This window comes from Candoia aspera, chromosome 2, assembly GCF_035149785.1.
Source record: "Candoia aspera isolate rCanAsp1 chromosome 2, rCanAsp1.hap2, whole genome shotgun sequence".
NCBI lineage: Eukaryota > Metazoa > Chordata > Lepidosauria > Squamata > Boidae > Candoia > Candoia aspera.
In genome coordinates, this window is record NC_086154.1 from 110,702,177 (window position 1) to 110,724,792 (window position 22,616).

The 22,616-nt window shown below is 39.9% G+C and overlaps 1 protein-coding gene across 1 annotated transcript in view; it reads left to right on the plus strand.

Moving 5' to 3' along the window:
- Nucleotides 1-22,616, plus strand: part of GRIN2C (glutamate ionotropic receptor NMDA type subunit 2C) — a 64,999-nt gene that overhangs the window by 17,741 nt on the left and 24,642 nt on the right. The window contains exons 3-7 of the mRNA XM_063292926.1: nucleotides 719-1,314; nucleotides 3,241-3,355; nucleotides 7,915-8,126; nucleotides 13,053-13,221; nucleotides 14,973-15,126. Of these exons, the coding sequence (XP_063148996.1) occupies nucleotides 719-1,314; nucleotides 3,241-3,355; nucleotides 7,915-8,126; nucleotides 13,053-13,221; nucleotides 14,973-15,126 (1,246 nt within the window). The remainder of the gene's footprint in view (nucleotides 1-718; nucleotides 1,315-3,240; nucleotides 3,356-7,914; nucleotides 8,127-13,052; nucleotides 13,222-14,972; nucleotides 15,127-22,616) is intronic.

Below are 22,616 nucleotides of genomic sequence, written 5' to 3' on the forward strand. Positions count from 1 at the left end.
TATTGTTTTCTCTACATGGGTCTCTGTATATGTGCAACATGCATACATCTGTAGTGAGGGGGAAATAGTGTGAAATGTAAGCAAAGGTAAGGGATGGGAAATAGGAACTAGAAAAGGCACAATGAATTAGAATACCTGATGCAGGGTAGCCGAAGCAGACCTAGTAAGGGACAGAAATGATTGAATTATTTTCAGTCTTCATATGCCACATCGCCATATTTGACTAATTTAAGTTCACAATAGATTTAGAGACTGTAGTGGTGATAAAGCTTTCTGTTTTACTTGGAGATGAATCTATAATGCGGAAGTAGTTACCCTGATATGTCCCATTTTATGCAGCAAATAGGTGGCAAGGCTGAAAACCAGAATGAACTTTCTGGCTTCACAACTATAACATGCTAAACCATTAGATACAATCTAATTGTCTCTAATATTATTCAGTTAGAAAATGTCAGTAATAGGAACAAAAATCGTCATCAAGGCCACCATTCTGAGAAAATAGCTAGGATAGCTTTTCCCAATTTTCCAGGTAGGTTGCATCCACCTGCACAAAGGCCATGCTGATTGAAAAATTATGGGAACTGAAGTACAACACATCTGGAGGGCACCCAGTTGGGGGAAGACTGAGTTAAGAAAGCAAGAAGTATACCTTGTCTGCTGTATAAAGAAACATCAGATCACGCATATTTTCTTCATTCATTCTCCACGTCTTTCCTAGGAGCCTGGCTCTGCCTTTCTGCAGCTGGGCGTCTCAATTGAGCAGCAGATACAAGCAATCTTCAAAGTCTTGGAGGAATATGACTGGAGCTCCTTTGCTGTTATCACCAGTCTCTATCCAGGATATAGCATCTTCCTGGATGTAATTCGGTCCTTCACAGACGCCAGCTATTTTGGCTGGGAGATCCAAGCTGTCTTGACCTTTGAGATGACACAGGAGATGAGCGACTCCAAACTGCAGAAGTTGCTGCGTCAGATGGATGCTCAAGTAATGGTCGTATATTGTTCACGAGAGGAGGCAGAGTTCCTTTTCCAGGTGGCAGAGCAGGCTGGTTTGATTGGCCCTGGCTACATCTGGATTGTGCCTAGTCCAACAGTGGGGGACATGAATGTGCCACCTACCTCTTTCCCCATTGGCCTCATCAGCGTGGCCACTGAAAGCTGGAAAAGGAGCCTGAGACAAAAGGTCCGGGATGGAGTGGCAATCATTGCTGTAGGAGCTGAGAGCTATTTCAAGACTCATGGCTATCTCCCCATGGTGGGCAAAGACTGCAGTAGCAAAACCCCTTCCAGCATACCAACAAACACTTTCTATAGGTCAGTATGGGTAACATTAATTAACATGGTTTAAACCCACAGATGTGGGTATGTGTTGGAAATTAGAATTTGATTGGAAATGTTTCATCATGAAATATGGATATTTTCAGTTATGTGAGAGGAGGTCTAGCAGTAATCATAGTAAGGATTCTTAGATTTCTATAATTTAATAATTATAGCTTTAGAATTATTACATTTCTCTCATCAGAATTTTTCAAATCTGGATATTTGCATATTTTGTAATAAGAATTGTTCAGACTCAATATTTATTTATTTATTTATTTATTTTCTATCCCATCTTTATTATTTTTATAAATAACTCAAGGCATGAACATACCTAATACTCCTTCCTCTTCCTATTTTCCCCACAACAGCAACCCTGTGAGGTGAGCTGGGCTGAGAAGGAGTGACTGGCCCAAGGTCACCCAGCCGGCTTTCAGGCCTGAGGCAGGACTAGAACTCACGGTCTCCTGGTTTCTAGCCCAGCGCCTTAACTACTAGACCAAACTGGTTCTATATATAATATATTTATAGTGAGAATTTCTGAAATAGCAAGAAGGCATGTTTATTAAATGGAAGAGTGGAGACAGCGGAGAAGAGCATAGCCGTAGCAGGAGAAGTTTAATTGTTATATGAACAAATCAGAAAAGTTGTGTGCATTATGCACGTTTATCTTGATCCTCAGGAGCTTAAGAACAAGTTCTTGTTTCTGAATTCTGATTTAAAATAGACTCTGAATGGGTTCAAACTTTATAACTGTTAATTTAAAAAGGTTAATTAAAAATAACTGTTAATTAATTTTTTTTTTCAAGAATGCTTCAAATTCTATCATTTCTTGAGTATGGATAGAGACTTCGGGAAGGAACGGCATTCCTAGGACACATTTGACATTAGACCACTAAGCCACAGGAGGATCCTGGCTCCTCTCTTCCCTTTCAAATAAGAGAAATTACAATTACTACCAAGGGAGCAAAGGAAGATAGGAATACTAGGATGAAGCATGTGGGGAGGTCAAACCAAACTGTAGCCACTGCCTTCCCATCCAACACTCTTCTCTGTTTCAGATCAGTCACTCCAGGGAACTTCACCCCCAAGAAGAGGTGACAGTAAGAGAGCAGCCCACCAAGCTGCTGGAGCAAAGCAGCTTTCCATTTTCTGCTATGCTACACTGATGCTCCTCTGTTAAAAAGTGATTTCAGAACATAATCACAGCACTTTGAGTCTTTTTTGCTTTAATTTTATCTTAGTTTTTTAATCTGTTCATCATCTCAGAACTAAGAGCTGCATTGAATACATAAGAAAACAGGCCTTTCCTAAAATATAGACCACAGAAAGACAATGTCATTTGCAGCAATTACAAAGTTTGGGAGATGTCTACTGAATAAGCAGATCAATATTTGCTGCTGTTACTGGCAGTGCCACCAATCACAGTCCACATAGAGATTGTGGCCCTCTTTACATGGGGCAACAAGGAAAGAGATGGCAGTGCCACTGAGAGCTAGTGCAAGGCAGTGGATGCTGCTGGGCTGAAATTCTCACTTGCTTGTGGTCATCGCTGAGTGGCTTTTCCAGCCCAATCCACTTTGAAGGCCTGTGAGGTTAAAGTGGAGAAGCTCCCTTCCTGTATGGTGCCCTGGAAATGAAAAGATCAGCATACAGCTGTAACTAATAAATACCTTCCCCATAGCCAGGCTTGCAAAATATTACATTAAAATACTTTCTCCCATTTTGTGTTTGGCATTGGAGAAATCAGAGATCTTAGCTGGCAGCAGCAACAGACCTTAGTATAAAATACCCATTTGCCATCTTATAGATAAAGGCTGGATGCAAGGCCAACCTGGGGAGCATTTGCTTTCAGAAAATGAAATGAATGTGCTATACCAAGGGAATAGAAAACAAGATTGATGGCTTTCTTATTCTCCATAGGCATTTGCTCAATGTGACATGGGAAAACAGGGATTTCTCCTTCAACAAAGGTGGTTACTTGGTGAGGCCCACCATGGTGGTGATTTCACTGAACCGGCATCGACTTTGGGAGATGGTAAGGTCATCCCTCCCTCCCTCTCCCCGCAACATCTTGTCTTCAGTGCACAGCCTCTCCAGTCTATACTGTAGCTTCCTTGTTTTACAAATGGATCTGTCTACAGTTCAGCCCCCAGCTTTAAGGTTGCATTGCAACATACACTAATACCTATTAGGGCTGTGCAGGCTTTGACAATGATCGAAAGAACTGCTTTGGATCTAACGCAGACCTAATTGTGATACATAAGCAGTTGAAGCCAATTTGGCTTCATATCATTTGTCCACTTTTATTTTCCAATTCAATTTACTTGTGACTGGAAACAGTGGAGATCTACTATATCTGGGAGGTCTTTAGATGAAGAAACCACCACCCCTCCATCAAATATAATGAGAATGAAGCTCTCTGAATTCCCAGCCAGCATGGCCACAAAGCCAACAGATATAGAAAATGCCAAATGGGGAAGACTGAATCAAACTAAAAACTTGTAGATCTTTAAAATTCTCTCTCTATTATGAATATTAGGACTATGCACATTTCAGATATGACTTGGAAAAACTGCTTTACCCTTAAGTCAAGCGTAGGCACCTCTTTGGAATTCATTATGGCAGACCAATTTCTTTCAGGCTTTTGCAAATGAAGAATTCCGGGAAAGAATTGGCAATTGGCTGTCCCCAGATGTCACCACCTATTGTCCTTCTTGCTTGCACAGTGCAGTCTTTCTTACCCTGCAGTTAAAACAAATAATTTCATAAATAAATAAATTGAAGCACCATGAAATGAAGTTTTGGATTCATTTATTTTGTGTGTTCACAACTAATTTATTTAATTTGCAATGGAGGGTTGATGCATCACATGCTACAAGGCACATAACTCAGTTGGATGAATGCTCATTGTGCAAGATGACTTTATTGTTTCTTTCCAGTCATGAAAAATTGAATTAAAAATTAAAACCGGACAAATGATGTGAAAGCAGATTGGCTTAAACTGTTTATGTATCAGAGATTAGGTTCTGAAGAACATGTAGACATATTAGGAAGCTTGCCAATAAATTACAGTCTTCCAAAAAAATCTGGGATAAGCTTTCATTAAGAGTCAACCACGACATCATTAATATCCAGTGTCAATCCAAAAAACACAGGACCAATGCTTTCCAAACTGTCCTGTTTCAGGGGAGCATGATTAGTACTTTTCAGAGGAGAAAGAGTTCAGTGAGAGAAAGTTGTTTAGATATTTTGCTTTGAAGCACTGCATGTTAATTTACATTGTTACATCGCATATCATGTCCATGTCTGATGTAGCCTATGCTTCACAGGGCAGGCCATACCATTAAGCCATGTGAGGAAGCCACCACTGGTCATTTATCCCGAAGGGAGAACAGTCGTTGAATTAAGTTCTATCTCAGGTGGCAAAGAATCTTTACTATGTCTACTTTACAGATAACCTTTCCTATGAGAAAGGCTGCATGCTATGTTATGGGAGTAGCATGCAACTGCCATTTACTTTCTCCTTCACAAATCAGCCCAAATGACCACATTTAAAAACAAGTCCACCTTATACAGATAAAACCTCAGACGCCAATCAGAGGCGGGCAGATATTAGAACAGTGAGGGTGAAAAGTTTGAAATTTGCCACACTACATGCATGGTTATTTTTGATTTGGGACCCTGTATGCTCTAGATTTAAATAATAATAAATATATTTATTATTAATTAAATAATGTGATGCTTTGCTTGCTGTTCCATCTCAAATAATAAAATGTCCTGAGCCAGCATTCAATACTTCCAATACAATATTTTCTGCCATTCCAAGTTCACTTCATTTTTTCTGACTAGGCTTTAATTCTGAGGAATGTTCCCATATCTGTAAGCTCTGGAGCTCTCATCCCATTTACCCAGAATGTTCCAGAAAACTGGAGGAACATTAGAATGATTCTAGCTAGCTGGGCATATAGACTGCACCATCAACTTTGCTAGAATCCATTCATATAATTAAGTGCTTCTCTTAATGAGAGAATATTGCTGAGGTTATTCCTCTGCCCCTGCTCCCCACATGCACAAATGGACATCAAAGCATTTGCAGTGTAATTTTCTATATTGCAACTGGTAAAAGTCATGAAGGAAAACAAGTTGCTTGTGATACCTAAATATTTCTCCATTTCTCCCTCATTGCATATTATCTAAATATATCTGAATGGGTTTTATATTATCTTTGGATAATTACAGAAATAATCTGGAAGAGATAAACACTATTAGTAGAAAGATAATGGTGTTAATTAAATAAGCTATTTGTATAATTGCTTTCCATTATCACTTTTCCTTTATGATATGACTTTCTCTGTTCAAGTGTTTTCCATATATCATAGCAATTTACTACTGAGTTGTCAGTACTTCTGTTAGGAATAAAGAATACAATTCTACTCAAACATTTAAAATTTGCCTGCATCTGCAACTTTAGGTTAAGCCATTCTTTAACTGCTTCCAATATCCCATGAATGAAGGGCTTAGGAGACACGCCAAATCATAAGCAAAAAATAAAAAATAAAAATCTATTTCTCTGTTTTATTCTTCTTTTTTTACTCTTCTTCCTTTAACATAATATTTTGTCTGAGTTCCACTGAGAATAAGAGTAAAATCAACTTTGAAAGGAATTGTTTATATGTCTCAAAACTGAAATTTGTAGATTTTAGAACCATTATAAATAAATAGAATTTGGTTTGAAACATATATGCAAAATTGTAAGGCTTAATTTAAACTTTTTTTAAAAATAGAAGAAATATTTAATGAATTTCAAGCTTTCGGGAGGTACAGCTGAAAGACCTCCATATGATCTACCCATACAGTGTTTTGACGGTTGTTCTTGAAAGGCCCTTGCTGTCATATGCAAAATGTGTATTGACTAAGGAAAAGGCCACATTTCCATCATGCTGCTTTCTTCAAGAGTAGAACCACCTAATACCGACTTTGATGTTGTTTAGCCACCAAATGAAGGCCTTTTGATTTTAGCAGTGTGTTTTTATCACCAGTGTCCAGTTTTCTTTTTTTCTCAGTAGCTTTAAAAACCAAGCTAAAGAACATGGGTGGGTGGGTGGGCATAATACTTGTCTTATATTTAAGCTAAGAATGGTGAGCCTCTGGGAATCACAAACAAATCTTAGAAATGTTCCTAAGTGCTTCTTGTTTTCATGGGCCACAATAATGCAACCAGTTTTTTTTTTAAGAATTATATCATTTTTCTTGCATGCACATGTGTGTATGCATAAGATGCACACACTCAGCTATAACATATTACACACACACACACACACACACTTAAATAAAATCTAATAAAGCATGTAATTTGTAAAATAAGAATTGTAACAGATTTTTTAAAAAGCTTGAAAACATCCTAGCTTCATTTTTGGTATTTCACAAAATCCAACAAGGCCATACTACAGTGTCCCTTATGTTTTTACAATTTTGATCTCGCTGCACAAAAGCCTCTCCCTTCCTCCCTTTTTCTTTCTGCACATTTGAAACAGTATTGATTTCAAATAGGATTCATGATGGGGTTGGTTATCCTATCATACTGATAAATGAATAGATTTTTCCTTGCTTTCCATGCATAAGTGGAGTGCTTATTTAATCCAGGCTTGATAATACCCTCAGGTTTTCTGGGGTGGAGTATTACTCAGTGGTTGGCTGTAGTGTCTATCAGTCTTAGATTCTGCATTATGTGTCTTAATTATATCTTGAAAAAATTAATAAATTTAAAAAATGGAAAAAAAGTAACAGGAATACAAGTGACAGAGCATATGGAGAGCAGCAGGCTTGAGCTTAATGGCAGAGTTGTCCATTTTCTAAGTTGTTGGAGTTCAAATGTTCCCAGAACCAAAGAAAATCTCTGCACTCATTACTCCATTTTAAATCCAAAATATTTCTGCTAGGAGTAACATCACATTTATTTGCAAATCTTTGTAAATACATATCATTATCTAAACTATTTCTGCTGGGTCATTTAAAAATCTAATATAAATTAAAAAGCTAAAATAATAATCTAAAAAGCTAATTTAAAGCTAATATAATAATATCTATTTGTGAAGTAAGTGCTATAGCTTTATTCCATTTGCAGCATGAGTGCAAAAATGATCGCCGTCAATGAGGATAACAGAAATAAAATGTCTAACTGCTGTATCCAGATAGAACAGATGGAACCTTAGCAGTCCCAGATCACTCATTAGTCAGTCATTACTGTCAAACTGTTTGGCAAATTGTTCTAGATTATGACTGTCCAAAGGCTATAGATATTTTTCTGGGTAGAGCAAAGGCTGTCAACAGTATCCAGTCCCTGAGCTCTAGAATCTGTTCTGATATATATTCTAACTCATAGACCTCAAGCACCACTTCATGCTGCTGGTTTTTTTAAGCTGTAAAGTAAGGAAGAGATTCTTCCATATGGTCTCCTGTGATGATGGTGATGATGATGATGATGATTCTCAAGGAGCCCTGTTTACATGTCCTATTGACAATGGTATATAAAAATCCAAGACCGCTCTATTTACATGGTTCAAACAGCATCCCTCACTCTTTGCTACTGCACAGGTGGGGAAATGGGAAAAGGGAATTATTCGCATGGAATACCCAGTGTGGCCACGCTATGGATCCTTCCTGCAGCCCATGTCAGATAATCGCCACCTCACAGTGGCTACCCTTGAAGAAAGACCATTTGTGATTGTGGAGAACACAGACCCTTCCACTGGAGTATGTGTCCGCAATACAGTCCCTTGCCGGAAACAGACCAACTCCTCTGAAAGGTAATTGAGATGGAAGAATTTAAAGGATGGAATAGTAGAAGGCAGTCCTGGAGCCAACAGAGGGTTGGCTTGCTAAAGGGAGGGGGCTGGTTTCCAATGTTTCGGTATATCTTTTCCCAGCACCCCCAACATGTTTTCTCATGTAAATTAGTTACATTAATTTTGTTCCTAAACTAATTGCATACTTCATTGTCCACTATCATTCACTAGCTATTTCTCCTTGCCTTCTGTTTCATCATAAAGCCTTTTCCAACCTGGTGCCCTTCAGATAGGTTTGACAACTTCTCCAGAATTCCAACGCAGGATATCCATGAGCCATTGATTGTGTTGTCTGGGAATTATGGGAGATTTAACCCTACTTTTCCATCATAGAGAGGCAGGCACAATCTATTAACTTTATGGTTATGATAGTGAAATTTGGAGCCCTGACATCCACTTTCCATGATTCACCAAGGGAATCAGGTAAATATTGAAGCAGGTTTAACCCTTTAGGTTAATGGAAACAAGAGGTGACTCCAAATCATCCGCCAAGTGTCTCCCTCAGTGGCAGAACCTGTGTGTCCCTGATACATCTGCCTGTCCAGTGTTGCTGCTACTTTAACCTTCTTCTTACTGGTGTACTGATAAGATGGAAATATTTATCTAACTTGGTGTGAACATCCAAGAGAGGGTGTCCTTTCTTTTTAAGCTGTGCCTGGAACATGTCATTCACCCAGTCTGCTGGATTTTCCATGAAGGAAGGAATGGGGAGGAGGCCTGAATAGTAGCTGTTGGAGGGTTTGAAAACTTTCCAAACTGAAGGTTGAGTTCAGGACAGGCAACCCATCTAAAGCATGCTGTGAGAGGACCGAGGCTAGCATTCAAGTTACGAGTATTGGGGTGGCTTTCAATTCAGCCACAAAGCCAAGAAGAAGCTGTTGTGCAGCCTTTCCCAGTGTGCTGCCACCAGATGTGTTGGATTATAGCTTTCATCCCTTCCAGCCAGCAGGGCCTAAGACTGGGAATGACTGGCACTGGTAACGTGACAAGATATACTTCCTTGTGCCTATTCTGCACCTCCTAATGGAAGTGTATAAAGAGCAGGATACATGAATTGAATTGCTGTGTTTTAATTGATCTCATGCTGTTAACTGAATTTGCATAAAATAAACACAAACATGATGGATATTAGGTCATGGATGGAGGAATAGTTGCCATTTGTTTGAAATGCCATTTGTGCACTTCCTAAGGTGATACTAGAAGTGAAAGTTGTTTTGATTGATGAAAATGATTATCAGTCAATGGAGATCTCACTTTTGAAACATTTAGCAGGGAAAATGACTCATGTGTGCCACAGCCAAGATGGCAGTTAGCTGCAAACTGCTCCTACCCTTGCCAGCTTTTTCCCCCCTTCTGGCATGATCTAGGGCCTTTAACAGTTGCAAGGCAGGAGGAAGCATGAATTGAACAAAGTTTTTCTATTGCTACATCTACTTGTTAGGAAGATTTTCCTTTACTGGTTTCATGCTCAACATACTTTGCACCAGGGACTCTTAACCTTTTAACCTACCATGGACTCCTCTGAGAATACTTCACACAACCACACATATTGTTTCTGCTTTTTTAGGGCCTATTGATTTTAGATAATGAGTTTTATTGAAGTTAACAGTTTTGGAGTCTAGAGGCCATATATTATTTTGTTGCCTATATTCATTGTTGAATGAAAAGCTATTTATTTATTTATTTATTTATTTATTTATTTATTTATTTTCTATCCTGTCTTTATTATTTTTTATAAATAACTCAAGGCAGTGTTTAAATTTCAAGTACAGGTTATGAAAATGCAGTTATAATTTTTTTCCCATTCCAGTTCATGGACCCTCTGAAATCTATTCATGGATCCCCAAGGGTCTGTGGATCCCAGATTAAGAATCCCTGCTTTATATTAATTAAAGTAGCTGTAATTTAATAGTTTGAAAATAAAATATTGGTAGCCCTAGATGAGCAGAAAATGCTATTTCCTCTGAAACATGAGCAATCTTCATGATCAAAGTCAAGGGAGGGTGGAGTGGGGATGCAAAACAGGTATGGCTATCTCATGCATGTGGGGGAAAGGCAGATGGTTCTGACTTTTTCTCCCAAAGTTTTAGGGGAAAGGATTGGGAGTAACAGTTTGCATTTTAAAGTGTATTAGTCCTATTCTGAAGATCATTAAACCATGCTTACCAGTGTTTTGTAGCTGTGCCATCAGAATTCTGCAGTGAAATTCAGAAGGGATTCTGAGGGTCGCAAAACTGAGATTATCTAGCTGTGATTTAAAATATCAAAGAGTTTGAAGGTGGATTTCCTTGGTCAGGGTTGAACTCAAAACTCTGGACTGAATAAGAAGCCCCTGGAAGAGGTTCATACGTGTACTGTTTCTGCTTCAGGCTGAGTTGTGAATAATCAATCACGATTCTTGGAAGCATATGGAGGGTAACCTGGTCTGCAGATTCTAGGCTGTGGCTGGTCCATGGAGGTAACTTGTTGGCCATAGCAATCAATCTGCTTTCATACCAGCTGGGACCCGAGACTGGGCTTTTTAATCATTTGCCTGTTGCTGACCTCAGCAGTTCTCTAACCAAGTTTGTGTCATCAATGCTCCTGCACAGTGGAGAACACTACTTTCTCCCCCTAATAAATTTAAATTGAAGACTAACAGAAGTTTCTGACTCCATTCTTCAAAGATCCCCTTTAATGTTTCCAATGTTATTTTGTGTCATTTTGTAAGTCCAAGAATTAACTGACATCAAGAACAGGCTTGTATATTTTTCCCTTCTGCTTAGAATCTTTAGTTCCCTCTAGTGTCCAGTTTCTAAAATCATAAACTTATCTTTGTTATGGCTTACAATAGCCAGGATAGCCAAAATAAGTCTGTTTCCCACGAGAAGCTATTTGTTTTATATAGTTAATTCCAAAATCTTATAGTAAAAGTCAATATTCCAAATTTGTCTGGACCCTTAATCCATTTATAACTGGCTAATCTTGTCGTCTCCTGGTGCTCAAATCATGGAAAACTGCTGTCTTTTAGTCTCCTCATGAGGAGCAGCCATCCAGAGCACATGTGGGTAATCTCCCGTCCTTTCCTTATCAGGAGACGTTCCAAGGAACCAGTCTACTCACCAGTTCCTTGGTCTTTGCCGCAGTTGTCAGCTCCGCAAATTCAGTTCGCCATACTTCCCCTAGAATTCTGCAAAATGGCCCATTTTCAATAGCTAAAGTAAAGATGGTAATAGGAAGGGGAGGCCTCCTTCTCCCATTCAAGAAGCAAACATGAAGCCAATCCATGCAATTAAAAGTATGAAAACAAACACTATTCAGCAGTATTAAGAGCCTCCTTGTAAGGAGGAAGTTGCACTTCCTATTTAAGCAGATTTGCCTGGTAAGTTTTCCTTTAACTGCAGGAGCTCCAACCTGTGCCTCTTCTCCTGTTGCTGGATATTGTGCTAAATATCATATGATTTCCCTCAATCCTACTGATAAACTTCTTGGATACCTCTGGTGTGTGCCCACTGGGTGACCTAGGATGCTGGATTCAGTGGTCTGATCCATCAAGGCCCTTCTTATGTTCTTTCCTCCCCTCTTGGGTACATAAGCTGTCACAGATGTTATTAGCAACTGTCTTGATGATAAAGATAGTATGTCATCTCCTTAAGAGTTTATTGCAACGTACCTTGCAAAATTAGCATCTTTTCCCACCCTAAATTGGATTGCTGAAAAAGTTATACTTAGGGAAAACCAAAAGTGGATGATTGTGCAAAAGGGCTTGTGAGCTTGATTCTGGTACCAGCCCAAAATTCCCAGAAGCATCCTGATTCTGAATTTGTAGTAAGTCCTTGCCCTTATAAGCCATTATTTGCCACTTGGCTCCAGTTGGTGAATCTTAGGATTTTTTTTTTAATGTTAAGTGAGTTTCTATGGAGGAACACTGAAATTCCCACAATGGAGGAATGGATTGTAAAGATGTCAGAATTGGCAGAAACGGCAGAAACAACAAGTACTTTTATAAAAGACTGGAAACATTTTATGGACTTTTTGCTGAAAATGGAAAAAAAGTTAAGTGATGCTTTATGGTTTTGATGATTGAGAAAGGACTAAATAAGGAGCTGAAGAGATTTTTGTAATACCAGGAGGGAGGAGGGATAATGAGTTTGTTTATAACTGTTGAAAAGAAGGTCAGAAGTCACATATTTTTTCTTGTTTCTTTAACTATTTTTCTTTCTTTCTTACTCTGCTTTGCTTTTTGCACTTTCTTTTTCTTCTTTTTCTTTATTTCTTTCTCTTTTTTCTTCATATTTTTTCTTTACAGTTGCTTTTTACTTATATAAAAATTAGGAAAGGAAAGGAAAGGAAAGGAGCTTCTGCAAACCTAAGACTACCCATCCCTGGCTTAAAGAGCAGTAATAGAAAAAGTACATGTTGACAGCTGGAGCGTGTGTGAGCATTTGTGTGTAGGCATCACTGCCTTCTGTAATGGCCATCACACTGAAGAGATGCTCCAAAAAATAACAAATGTGGAACATTAGCCATTCTAGCCACTGATGAAGTTACACAGCTCATTTACAACGTGTCATATCCTGTCATGGCATGCCCCATTATTCAGCGCCATGCTAAGCTGGCAAGCTGATTCTTTATGTCTGTGTTTTTCTAAAGACAACGGGACTGTAGATAGCAGTAAGGATACAAGACTGCCACACCCAAATAATGTTTTAGTCATATTTACTTTGGAGTAGAGGAACTGGGCTATTGACTATAGCGTGGCTCTGAGGAAACATGCAAGGGCCCAGTGATTTAGGTTTAGGACGTCTCAGGGCTTTGTCTTAAGCAATTGTGCATAGCCCTGGCGTGACTTGCTCAGAGGACACAGAGGATCAGCTTGATTGTTGAGTATCTTCTCATCTTTTTCAGTGGGAATGAACCTATGGACCCCTATACCAAACTCTGCTGCAAAGGTTTTTGCATTGACATCCTAAAGAAACTAGCCAAGACTGTGAAGTTCTCCTATGATCTCTACCTCGTGACAAATGGGAAACATGGTAAAATAGTGGATGGTTTCTGGAATGGCATGATTGGTGAGGTAAGGATATCCTAAAAGTCACATTGTTTGGATTTTAACCACCTACACCTGCAAGTTTAGTACTTCTGTATTTGCCAGAAGTTCTCCATGTGAAAAATAATTCAGACATGAAACTTTGGTTCTTTTCTAAAGTTATGCAATTGTTCTGAGCTGTAACACATGCCTTTTGCCCCTGAAGACTGACTTAGCTTAGACCAAAGGCAATGAAAACTAGTCTATGACTAATCTGCGTGACTCTTCCCCATGCACATACATCCTTCTTGCATCTCTCAACTAGAAAAAAGATCCAGCCACTCAGAGGTCATCAGCATGGTTCATGGGCTTCAGCCTTGAGAAGATGGCTTTACAAAGAGGGAGCCACTCTCTTTCTTGGCCAATTTGTGGAATGAGAAGTGGGTCTAGAACCCTATACTCAGGTTGAGATATACTATAGTATATACTATATTACATACTATACCCTATACATTGAGATATACTAACCTGGGAGTGAAGTCTCTTGATCTTCTGGACGAGCATGTGTAAAATGCATACCTTCCATTACATGGAACTAACAGTATGCCTTCAGCCCTGCTGCTCTGCAACTGTGCCATCCTTTGAATAGGATAACAGACAGGTTGCTTGTCAAGAGCCATACCTCTTGGTGCTGATTGGGATATTTAGACTGTTTTCTAATCTGGCAGCATTGTTTTAGGATTTCTCACCTAGGTGAGTGGCAGGGGACACTCTGCCTTTCTCTGTGCTGCCTGAAAAGGAATAGAAAAATTGAGACATTATACCAGACATTGCACTTTGGTCTTCTCCTCCTGTTTTATGTTAGCCCAGGAAGAAACTCTAAATTCATCTATACTAGATGTCTATTCAGAAGCATTTCAAGACCTTGGAAGTGAACAGAGCAGCACTAAGTAGCTCAGCTGTGTGCTGATTAATAAGACTGAACTGTCTATATGAGAAAAAGGCAGAGTTGTGAAAAAATCAAGCATAACATTGTTTCTGGTCAAATCTATTCCTTGCCCTGTGTCTGTACTGAGAGGACATCGATGGCTGCCCTGATATGCAGAGTGGAAAATGGGGTTGGGAGAACCATATATGGTGGGAAGCTGTTTTTTAATGCTTCATGAACACATTTTCAAGGGCTGGCCCCATCCAGGTATGGAAATTTTCAATCAGCAAAACTCTCTTCTTAAGTACATGCACACTTGATCTGAAGTAAGGGTGATATCATACTATCTGTAGTGTTGCCATGCAAAGAGATCCCTTCTGTGTGCATAGACCCAAAGGCTTGTCCTCAGCAGGGGGCAGCACCTGGCCAACTTTTTCTGTGCTTGCAAGCTAAGCAGGGTTGGGCCTAGTTAGTGCTTGAATGGGAGACCTCCAGGGAATAACAGGGCTGTAGGCTACATTGGGAAGTTTTAAAAAAGAAGTTATGGAAGAAGACAACAGCAAACCATTTATTTATTTAACAGATTCGTATGGCTGCCCATCTTGAAGCACAACTCTGAATGGCTCACAACAACAATCAAACTACAATCAAACCATGTCCATACTGTTTCCAAGAAACCATATGGATGCATTCATGAAGTCACCAGGAGTCAAAATTGACTTCAGATCATATTTATCCTTCACATTTTAATTTTCTAAGAGATGCAAAATAAAAGCAGGCAGAAATTTGTCAGTGTAAGATCCATTTGGAGCTGGTTCTGTTGGATGACATTATTATTCATGTTCTCTCTTTCTGTTCCTCAACTCTCTAGGTATATTACAAGCGAGCAGATATGGCCATTGGTTCCCTCACCATCAATGAGGAACGCTCACAAATTATAGATTTCTCTGTACCTTTTGTGGAGACAGGTATTAGTGTCATGGTAGCCAGAAGCAATGGGACTGTCTCACCCTCTGCTTTTCTAGGTGAGAGCTAAAAAAAGTGAGATTTGTAACAAAATATGGCCATATGGAATGCTTCTGTGTATTATGCTGGTTAGTTATTGATGGTCCTTTTCACCTTACATCTTTACTACTGTAATTAATAATATATGGGCTGCACTTGAAGACCATTTGGAATCTCCTGCTGGTTCAAAATATGGCAGCTCATGTGGTGATGGGTTCTCTCCATGTTACCCATGTGTCTCCTCTGTGGCAGGAGTTTCGTTGGTTACCAGTTGACTTCTGGGTGCAATTCAAGGTGCTAATTATTACTTTTAAACAATTGAATTCTGCCCATCCAGTGAGAACTAATAGAGCATGTTATGGGTGCCTCCTCTGAGAATGTTAATGATAGGTTGGTGGCTCCCTTCCTCTGGAACAGCTTACACTGGATATAACAATGGTCCCATCCCTGTCAGTATTTCAGAGACCTGGCTCTTCTGTAAAGCATTTGAGGATGTAGTAGATGTTTGAGTTGTTCCTAAGGGCAAATGAGGGTGCCAGTTCTTGGTTTTATTTGACTGTTGTTTCATGTTAGTTTTTAACCTTACGTTTGTAATTTAATCTTATTATTTTATTGGGGAACTCTTAATCACTCAAAGTCTCAGGATAGGAGCTGCCTATAATCTCAAGCAAGTAAGCAAGAAAGTAAATAATTCATGCCCTATACCTTGATACTCTGCTCTGGTTTCTGTCCCCCTTCCTATATTGAACATGCTCAGTCCCACTGAACTCTTCTAAGATTTTTAAAGATCACTTTTACACACACATCCCATAAATATGTTTGGGACCTGATAACTTGTACTGTGATTGCATAAGGAACACCACTCACACCTGGCAATACAAAAGGGAGGAAATGATTTCCTGATGTAAATTTGGATCAGGTGAAGAGTTTTGACTTGCTGTATTAACATACAGTAAGATATTTAATATTCTCTAGTTTAAATTTTCAGTGTAAAAATAGTGATTTGGGGAAACAGAAATATTCTCCAAAACATGTCTGAATATGTCGCACCTTGGGCATTAATATTTAAATAGCACAACAGGATATTCATTTTTTGCCGCCATGTTTGCTGTTACTGCTTCTAAGTCACTCTTCCTTACTTGCTTCCTAAAGTATTAATATGGAGGAATCCCAACAAACTGGGGATTCGCATAATGAATGTGTTACCAAATGTTGCATATCTAATGAGATTTGGCTACTTTAATTATGGTCATTGGAAGAAAACACAGGTAACTGAATATAGACTCTTTTTCTTGCCTGTAATCAGGTATCAAACAGTAAAGAGAATGACAGGCAATGCAGCATTGCCAAACAGATCTGATTGTGTGAAGAGTCAGTAAGTGACTTTAACTGAGAATGAGGAGAACAGTGTCAATTTTTAAAAAAATGTTTTGTAACATTGTTAATAATAATCACACCCCAAAATATAGTCTGTCTAAACCCAGCCATACAGAAGATGTTCTGAACATTCTTGAATGCATGGGGTCCAATCCTTTACATTAGAAAATTGTGCAAGAGGTACAGATTAACATTTTGGGCTGATGATTACAAATATGGAAAAATTAGCTAATAGGGCAGAGCATGCAAATGAATTGGGAGGACTTTATCATGAAGTAAGACTGCTTACATAACATAAAAGTATGTATTGCAATTGGCTTTGGGAATTGACAAGAAAAGTCATATGAATGGAAATAATATAAAAGAAAAGGGTATAAAGAAAGGCAAATTGAAAAATTGATATAATCAGTGATAAGTTGTAAACTGAATTCCCCTTCCAACACTAAGATAGCGGGACTTGAAAATTTGAACTGTCAAGATATATTATATTCATTATGTTCTCCTTATCTGCTACACAAGTTTATTCCATCAGAAAAGGAAACCACCTTAGATGAGTTCAATTTGTTCTTCATAAATTCATTCCAGGAGTAGTAATCATTGTTTTTCATTCTAGCTACATAGAAATATATTGTCTTATTATCTGTTTTAATACATTTTCTCCAAACATATATTAAGTTAAAGAGCATAAGAGCCTCCATCAGCATTTAAAGTTATCCATAGAAATGTTATCCAAGGGATTATCTTTCTTGGAGGTTTTGGAGACAAGATCAAATGGCACTTGGATTTACTGGGAGGTTAACCTTCTGGGCACCAAAGCTAAATCCCAAATGAGTGGGTTAACCCCACCTTTTCTAGCTAGGAGGTGGGGCTTAAACTTTTTTTGCCATCCATCCTCCTCAATCACATGGAGTGACTTCAGCTGAAAAGTAGCCTAAGCAAAGTTTTATTATTCAAATCCAACTGTGCACAAAGCAAGTGGCATTAACTAACAGTAAACAACTAGGTGGCTCCATATTCATTGTGGAACATAAGCATTTCTTGCCGATGCCTGCAATGACCCTTAAGAAGTCCTTGCCTGGGTGGGACCATCAGGTCCAACTTGGTGGGAAAAGCATCATTTTGATCACTCGAACATGGAACTGGCAATAAAAATGATCAACTATAGCAGTAGCCAGAGGTAAGATTAGAAAAAATGTAGGCACCTTTTGCAGAATGCTGCCCTGAAAGGCTGCCCCTGCCATTGTGAACTTGCCTATCACACAACATTTTATAGGTCACCACTTTACAAATGTTTATCAGGGCTGTTCAGCTGACAGGACTATTGAAGTGGCCATTCTTATGGCCTAGTGAGCAGCAGTGCTCTCATGCTGGCTGGGAAATTGTGGGAGTTGGAGTCTATACCTGTTAAAGTTGCTGAGGTTGAAGAACACTGCTCCAGATCACCTGCCTTATAGGAAAGAAACATCTTCCTGTCCCCTTGGCTTGACTTGATGTAGCTTAATGCCTTGTGCACATCTATTTTAAGCCAGTTATGCTCCCTTACATGGGAAGGATTTGGGCAGAAATTTGGAAGCACAATCTCTGTGCCCTGATTAAGACTTAACATACCTTATCCTGGTTAAAAAAAGAGATCTTTCTCATCAATAGGGTCCCTAACTTGCAATACCCCTTGGCTGAGGCCAGAACCACTAAGAAAGCTGTTTTCAAAGAAATAATGGGATTGGAATCTGCTTAATGGGTTGAAAGGGGGCTGTGGTCAGGGAAATGGCCAGGGAAATGGTGAATGACTGAAGGGGTGGAGATGAATTATTCTTCTAATTAAGGTGCACAAAAAGTTGCCCCAAATGGGAGTCTCCCTGTTTGTATAGAAAAACAGAGCCAAAGTGATGCTCTACCTCAGCAAGGTATTTGCTGCCACTCTCTTGTTCAGTTTGTCTAATAAGAACCCTATAAGGTCCATACTTCTGCTACCATTGCCACCAGGTTCCTCCTTGTAGGCCATAGTTTGAATGCTTACCAACTCATCTGATAGGTCTTCCTTGGGACTGAATGTTTGGAAGCAAGATGGTCTCTACTGCTTACTTTAGTAGACTGGTATTCAACAAATGCCTCTGTTCAATCTCCAGGCACAGAGCCATAACCACTCTGGATCTGGATGAGGAATGGGTTACTGGCTCAGCAAATTTGTTTGCACTGGCAGATGCCATAAAGTTTTTTTTTTCCTCATCTTCATTACTGCTGAAAACAACAGCCTCCTGGGCCAGAATGGGATAAACAAGTTTACTGGCATCCTGAGAAACTTTATCTTTTGTGGTATACTGGGCAGGGTTAGTGTTTGGAAGAAAAAGTATAGAGAAGACCCCCTAGCAATGGTGTATCAATTCCCTATTGTTCTGGAAACAGGAGAATATACAATTAAGCTGCCTGTTGTCCATTGTTACCACTGTTGCAAATAGGTTAACTAAGGAGACTTTCCATCTTTCAATATCTTCTGGAAGATCTCTGGGGGTAGTGTCCTTTCTCCCTGAAAAACACCCTGTTGTATTTTGCCAACATGGAGGTTAAATGCCTATCTGCATTTGTCCACCACTTTCTGAAGGCCCTTCCACCTGATACGATGTAGGCCTTTGTTGTGATTCTCTTCTTACCTGATATCTCTTCCCCTCATCAGAGACTCCAGGTCCATCAGTGCCAAACAAAATGCCCTCAGTTCCAGGCAATTAATTGGCAGTTACAACTGGGACTATTGGCCTTGGGCAGAGCAGGACTGAAGAGGGCTTCCCCAGCTTGTGGTTAGCTGGTCTCTATTCAGCTGTCTAAACGGCATCTCTCTTGTCAGACTGTCTGGCTCCAGCCACCAGAACAAGGAATTGGCCTCTGTCTGTGGGACTGTCAGGCATAGCTGGGATTGGCAGGTTTTTGTTCTTGGAACAGGAATCAGTGAGGTGGTCTGGATTGAAACATCCAGACCACCAAACATCCAGACAACATCCATGGCTGCTGTTGTCGTCCTCTGCAGTCTTGCCAATACCACAAGGAAAAGGCTCAGGAAAAAGGCAGGAAATGGAAAGGACAAGATGTAGACCTTTCTCTGCCAGTGTGCATTTGGCTCCTCCTTTCTTTGTTTCTAAAATTATCTCTCCATTTTTTCTTCATTTTTTGGTTATCGTCCTTGCTCTTTCTCTTTCTCTCCCTCTCATTTTTTGATCCCTCAGCCTAAAATGGAGCCACAAGTAAGCCATTCTTCTGTTTCTTCAGAATGCAAGCTAAGACTGAGGAGTAGGGGTTAGCTTGTATTGGATGGCAAAATAAAATAAAAAATAAAAGTTAAGCCTTGCCTTCCAGCCAGAAGAGGTGAAGTTAACAGGGCCGCAACTAGGGGGGTGGCAACCGGGGCATGTGCCCCGGGTGCCGCACTGGTGGGGCGCCAAAATTAGTGCTGGGGGGCACCAAAATGGGTGCGGAATCCATGTTTGCCCCAGGTGACACAGACCCTAGTTGTGGCCCTGGAAGTTAATATTATCCTGTTGGCTCTATCTTCAGGTGCTTGAGAATGAGCATATTTTCTAGAAGATTTGTGTTAAGTACTAAGAATTCTTGAATTCCTGAGAGGTGAACCAGAGCCACCTTCAAAGTCTTTGGCCAGATTTCTATAGATGAGGATTTAGGCTAGCCTGCATTTTAGCTAAGAATGTCTACAGCTAAGCGGTTAATGAGTTTCTTAAAAATTAGGCAGAAGTGGAAGAAAGGGTTGCACTTTGGGCATGGAAGGCTGTTTTCATGACCATTGAAGTATTCATGAAACTGAACCAGGTTAGGTACCCTAAGCCAATTTATTTTGTACATCTGGCTTCACAGGCCTAGTCTCTCTCATCGTCTGTTATTTTTCTGGTGTGTTGGTAGTGTAAATTTAAGGAAGGCACATATTTAACATTTCTTGCCTTCATCCTAATTTGCAGAAGGATTTTACAAAGCTAAGATTCAGTCATTTTCATCACTGACTTTATGAATTATTTCATGCTTCTTGGAGAAAGGTAAAGGTAAAGGTTTCCCTTGACGTAAAGTCCAGTCGAATCCGACTCTAGGGGGCGGTGCTCATCTCCGTTTCTAAGCCTTGGAGCCGGCGTTGTCATAGACACTTCCGGGTCATGTGGCCAGCATGACGACTCGGAACGCCGTTACCTTCCCGCCGAAGCGGTACCTATTGATCTACTCACATTTGCATGTTTTCGAACTGCTAGGTGAGCAGGAGCTGGGATTAACAACGGGAGCTCACCCCGCCGCGCGGTTTCGAACCGCCGACCTTCCGATCGACAGCTCAGCGGTTTAACCCGCAGCGCCACCGCGTCCCCTTCTTGGAGAAAAGATAACAATTTATTGCTCTGATTATTCATTCTGACCGATCATTGTTTTGCTGTATTTGTGTGGCTGAGCTCATGTCAGCTCTCGAATATATCAGTTGCTTTCTGGTATCTTAAAGGTAGTTTGGAAAAGGCATGAAGTGAAAACTAGGGCAAGTTTTAAACTAGGATGTCATATCGTCTAGATCGGAGAAAGTTCATTTGACAGAAAAAATGAAAGCAAGTTTTGTTTTTCTCATGCTTGTTAGCGCTCCCTCTGGCAAAATCTTGTTTCGTGTTGATCATCCAATACTACTTAATAGTCTCAGTTTACAGTATATCAGTGCTTTTCTATTTCAGTGTCCTTTGTTTCTTTTAGTCTGGGGTTCATTCCTTGGATATCCTGTTACATACACACACACACACGCACACAGGGAGAGTTTGTGTTAAAAGCCTAAAATAATGTACTTGTTGTATATTAACTAGAACATATGGTAGTGTCAGTGACCAAAGAGAAGGAATCCTTTTCTCTCTCAAAGAGACTGCTGATTAATAGCCCAGAATGGCTCAATTTATGGGAGCTAATTTTTTGACCATTTCCTGATACAGACATCTCATTGGAAAGTTGTGAATAGGGGAGTTCTTAGGGATGGAAAGGGACCCATCACTTTCCCTATAGCAGGGGTGGGAAGTAGATGGAGGTAGTTGTGTTATGCAGCACATCATTGTGAACATTAACAAACACAGTTAATGTTCACCATGGTTTAGCAACACAATGAATGAAATGTGGGGATATATTTACCTCGAGGCCCTCTTCTGAGCTTATCCTCAGGGCTTATGACCCTGGCCTCCTCCTCACTTACTAGCCCTTCCTGACCTAGCTATCATCCAGGATGATTGACATTCTGGCTTCTGAACTGAACAGGCTCTCTCGTTTTTTGGATATTGCAAAAAGAAGTCTTCCTGAGTGTCAAAAGTAGCTGCAACGTTGACAAAGAAGGGTCAGGCAGATGGTCAGAGAGAATTTAATCTTCAGCAGAGACTGAGTAGTAAGAGAGGCAAGCTGTGAATCACCAAGATCTTAGAGTCTGTGTAAGGGCACCTGTGTGCATATAAATAAGTGACGGAAAGTGCCATTTCAGTTATGTCAGTAACTTCAGAAATGTGTAGACCTATTTTAGGATAAGCTGGAGGGTGGAAGAAGGAAATGGTAATACTATTCTACTGAATCTATAATACTGGTAAAATGGTGATACTGATTCTACTGAATGAAAAGCCACAAAAAGCAACTTTCTTGCCTTCTAGAACTGCTAAATAAGTAATAAAAACAAATCTCCTTCAAGTCAAGTTTGGCTCCATTCATGTAGTTGGTTCCCCATTGCTGCCTTCTGGATGTCTTTTCAACTTTCCAGTCCAGTTTACAGCCCTGGGATTTTCTGGAAATCTTCCATCCAGATCTGACCCTGCTTAGTTTCTCAAGGTCAGCTTGGCTGCATTGGACAGAGACTTCCTTTAAGAAATAACAGCATTCTCACTCAAAGTGAAAGCTCAGTTATATCAGACACACTGATAAGTTACAGACTGCTACAGACATTGCTATATGGCTTTAAGGTAAAGGTAAAGGTTTCCCTTGATGTAAAGTCCAGTCGTGTCCGACTCTAGGGGGCGGTGCTCATCTCCGTTTCAAAGCCTTGGAGCCGGCGTTGTCCATAGGACACTTCCGGGTCATGTGGCCAGCATGACTCACGGAACGCCGTTACCTTCCCGCCGAAGCGGTACCAATTAATCTACTC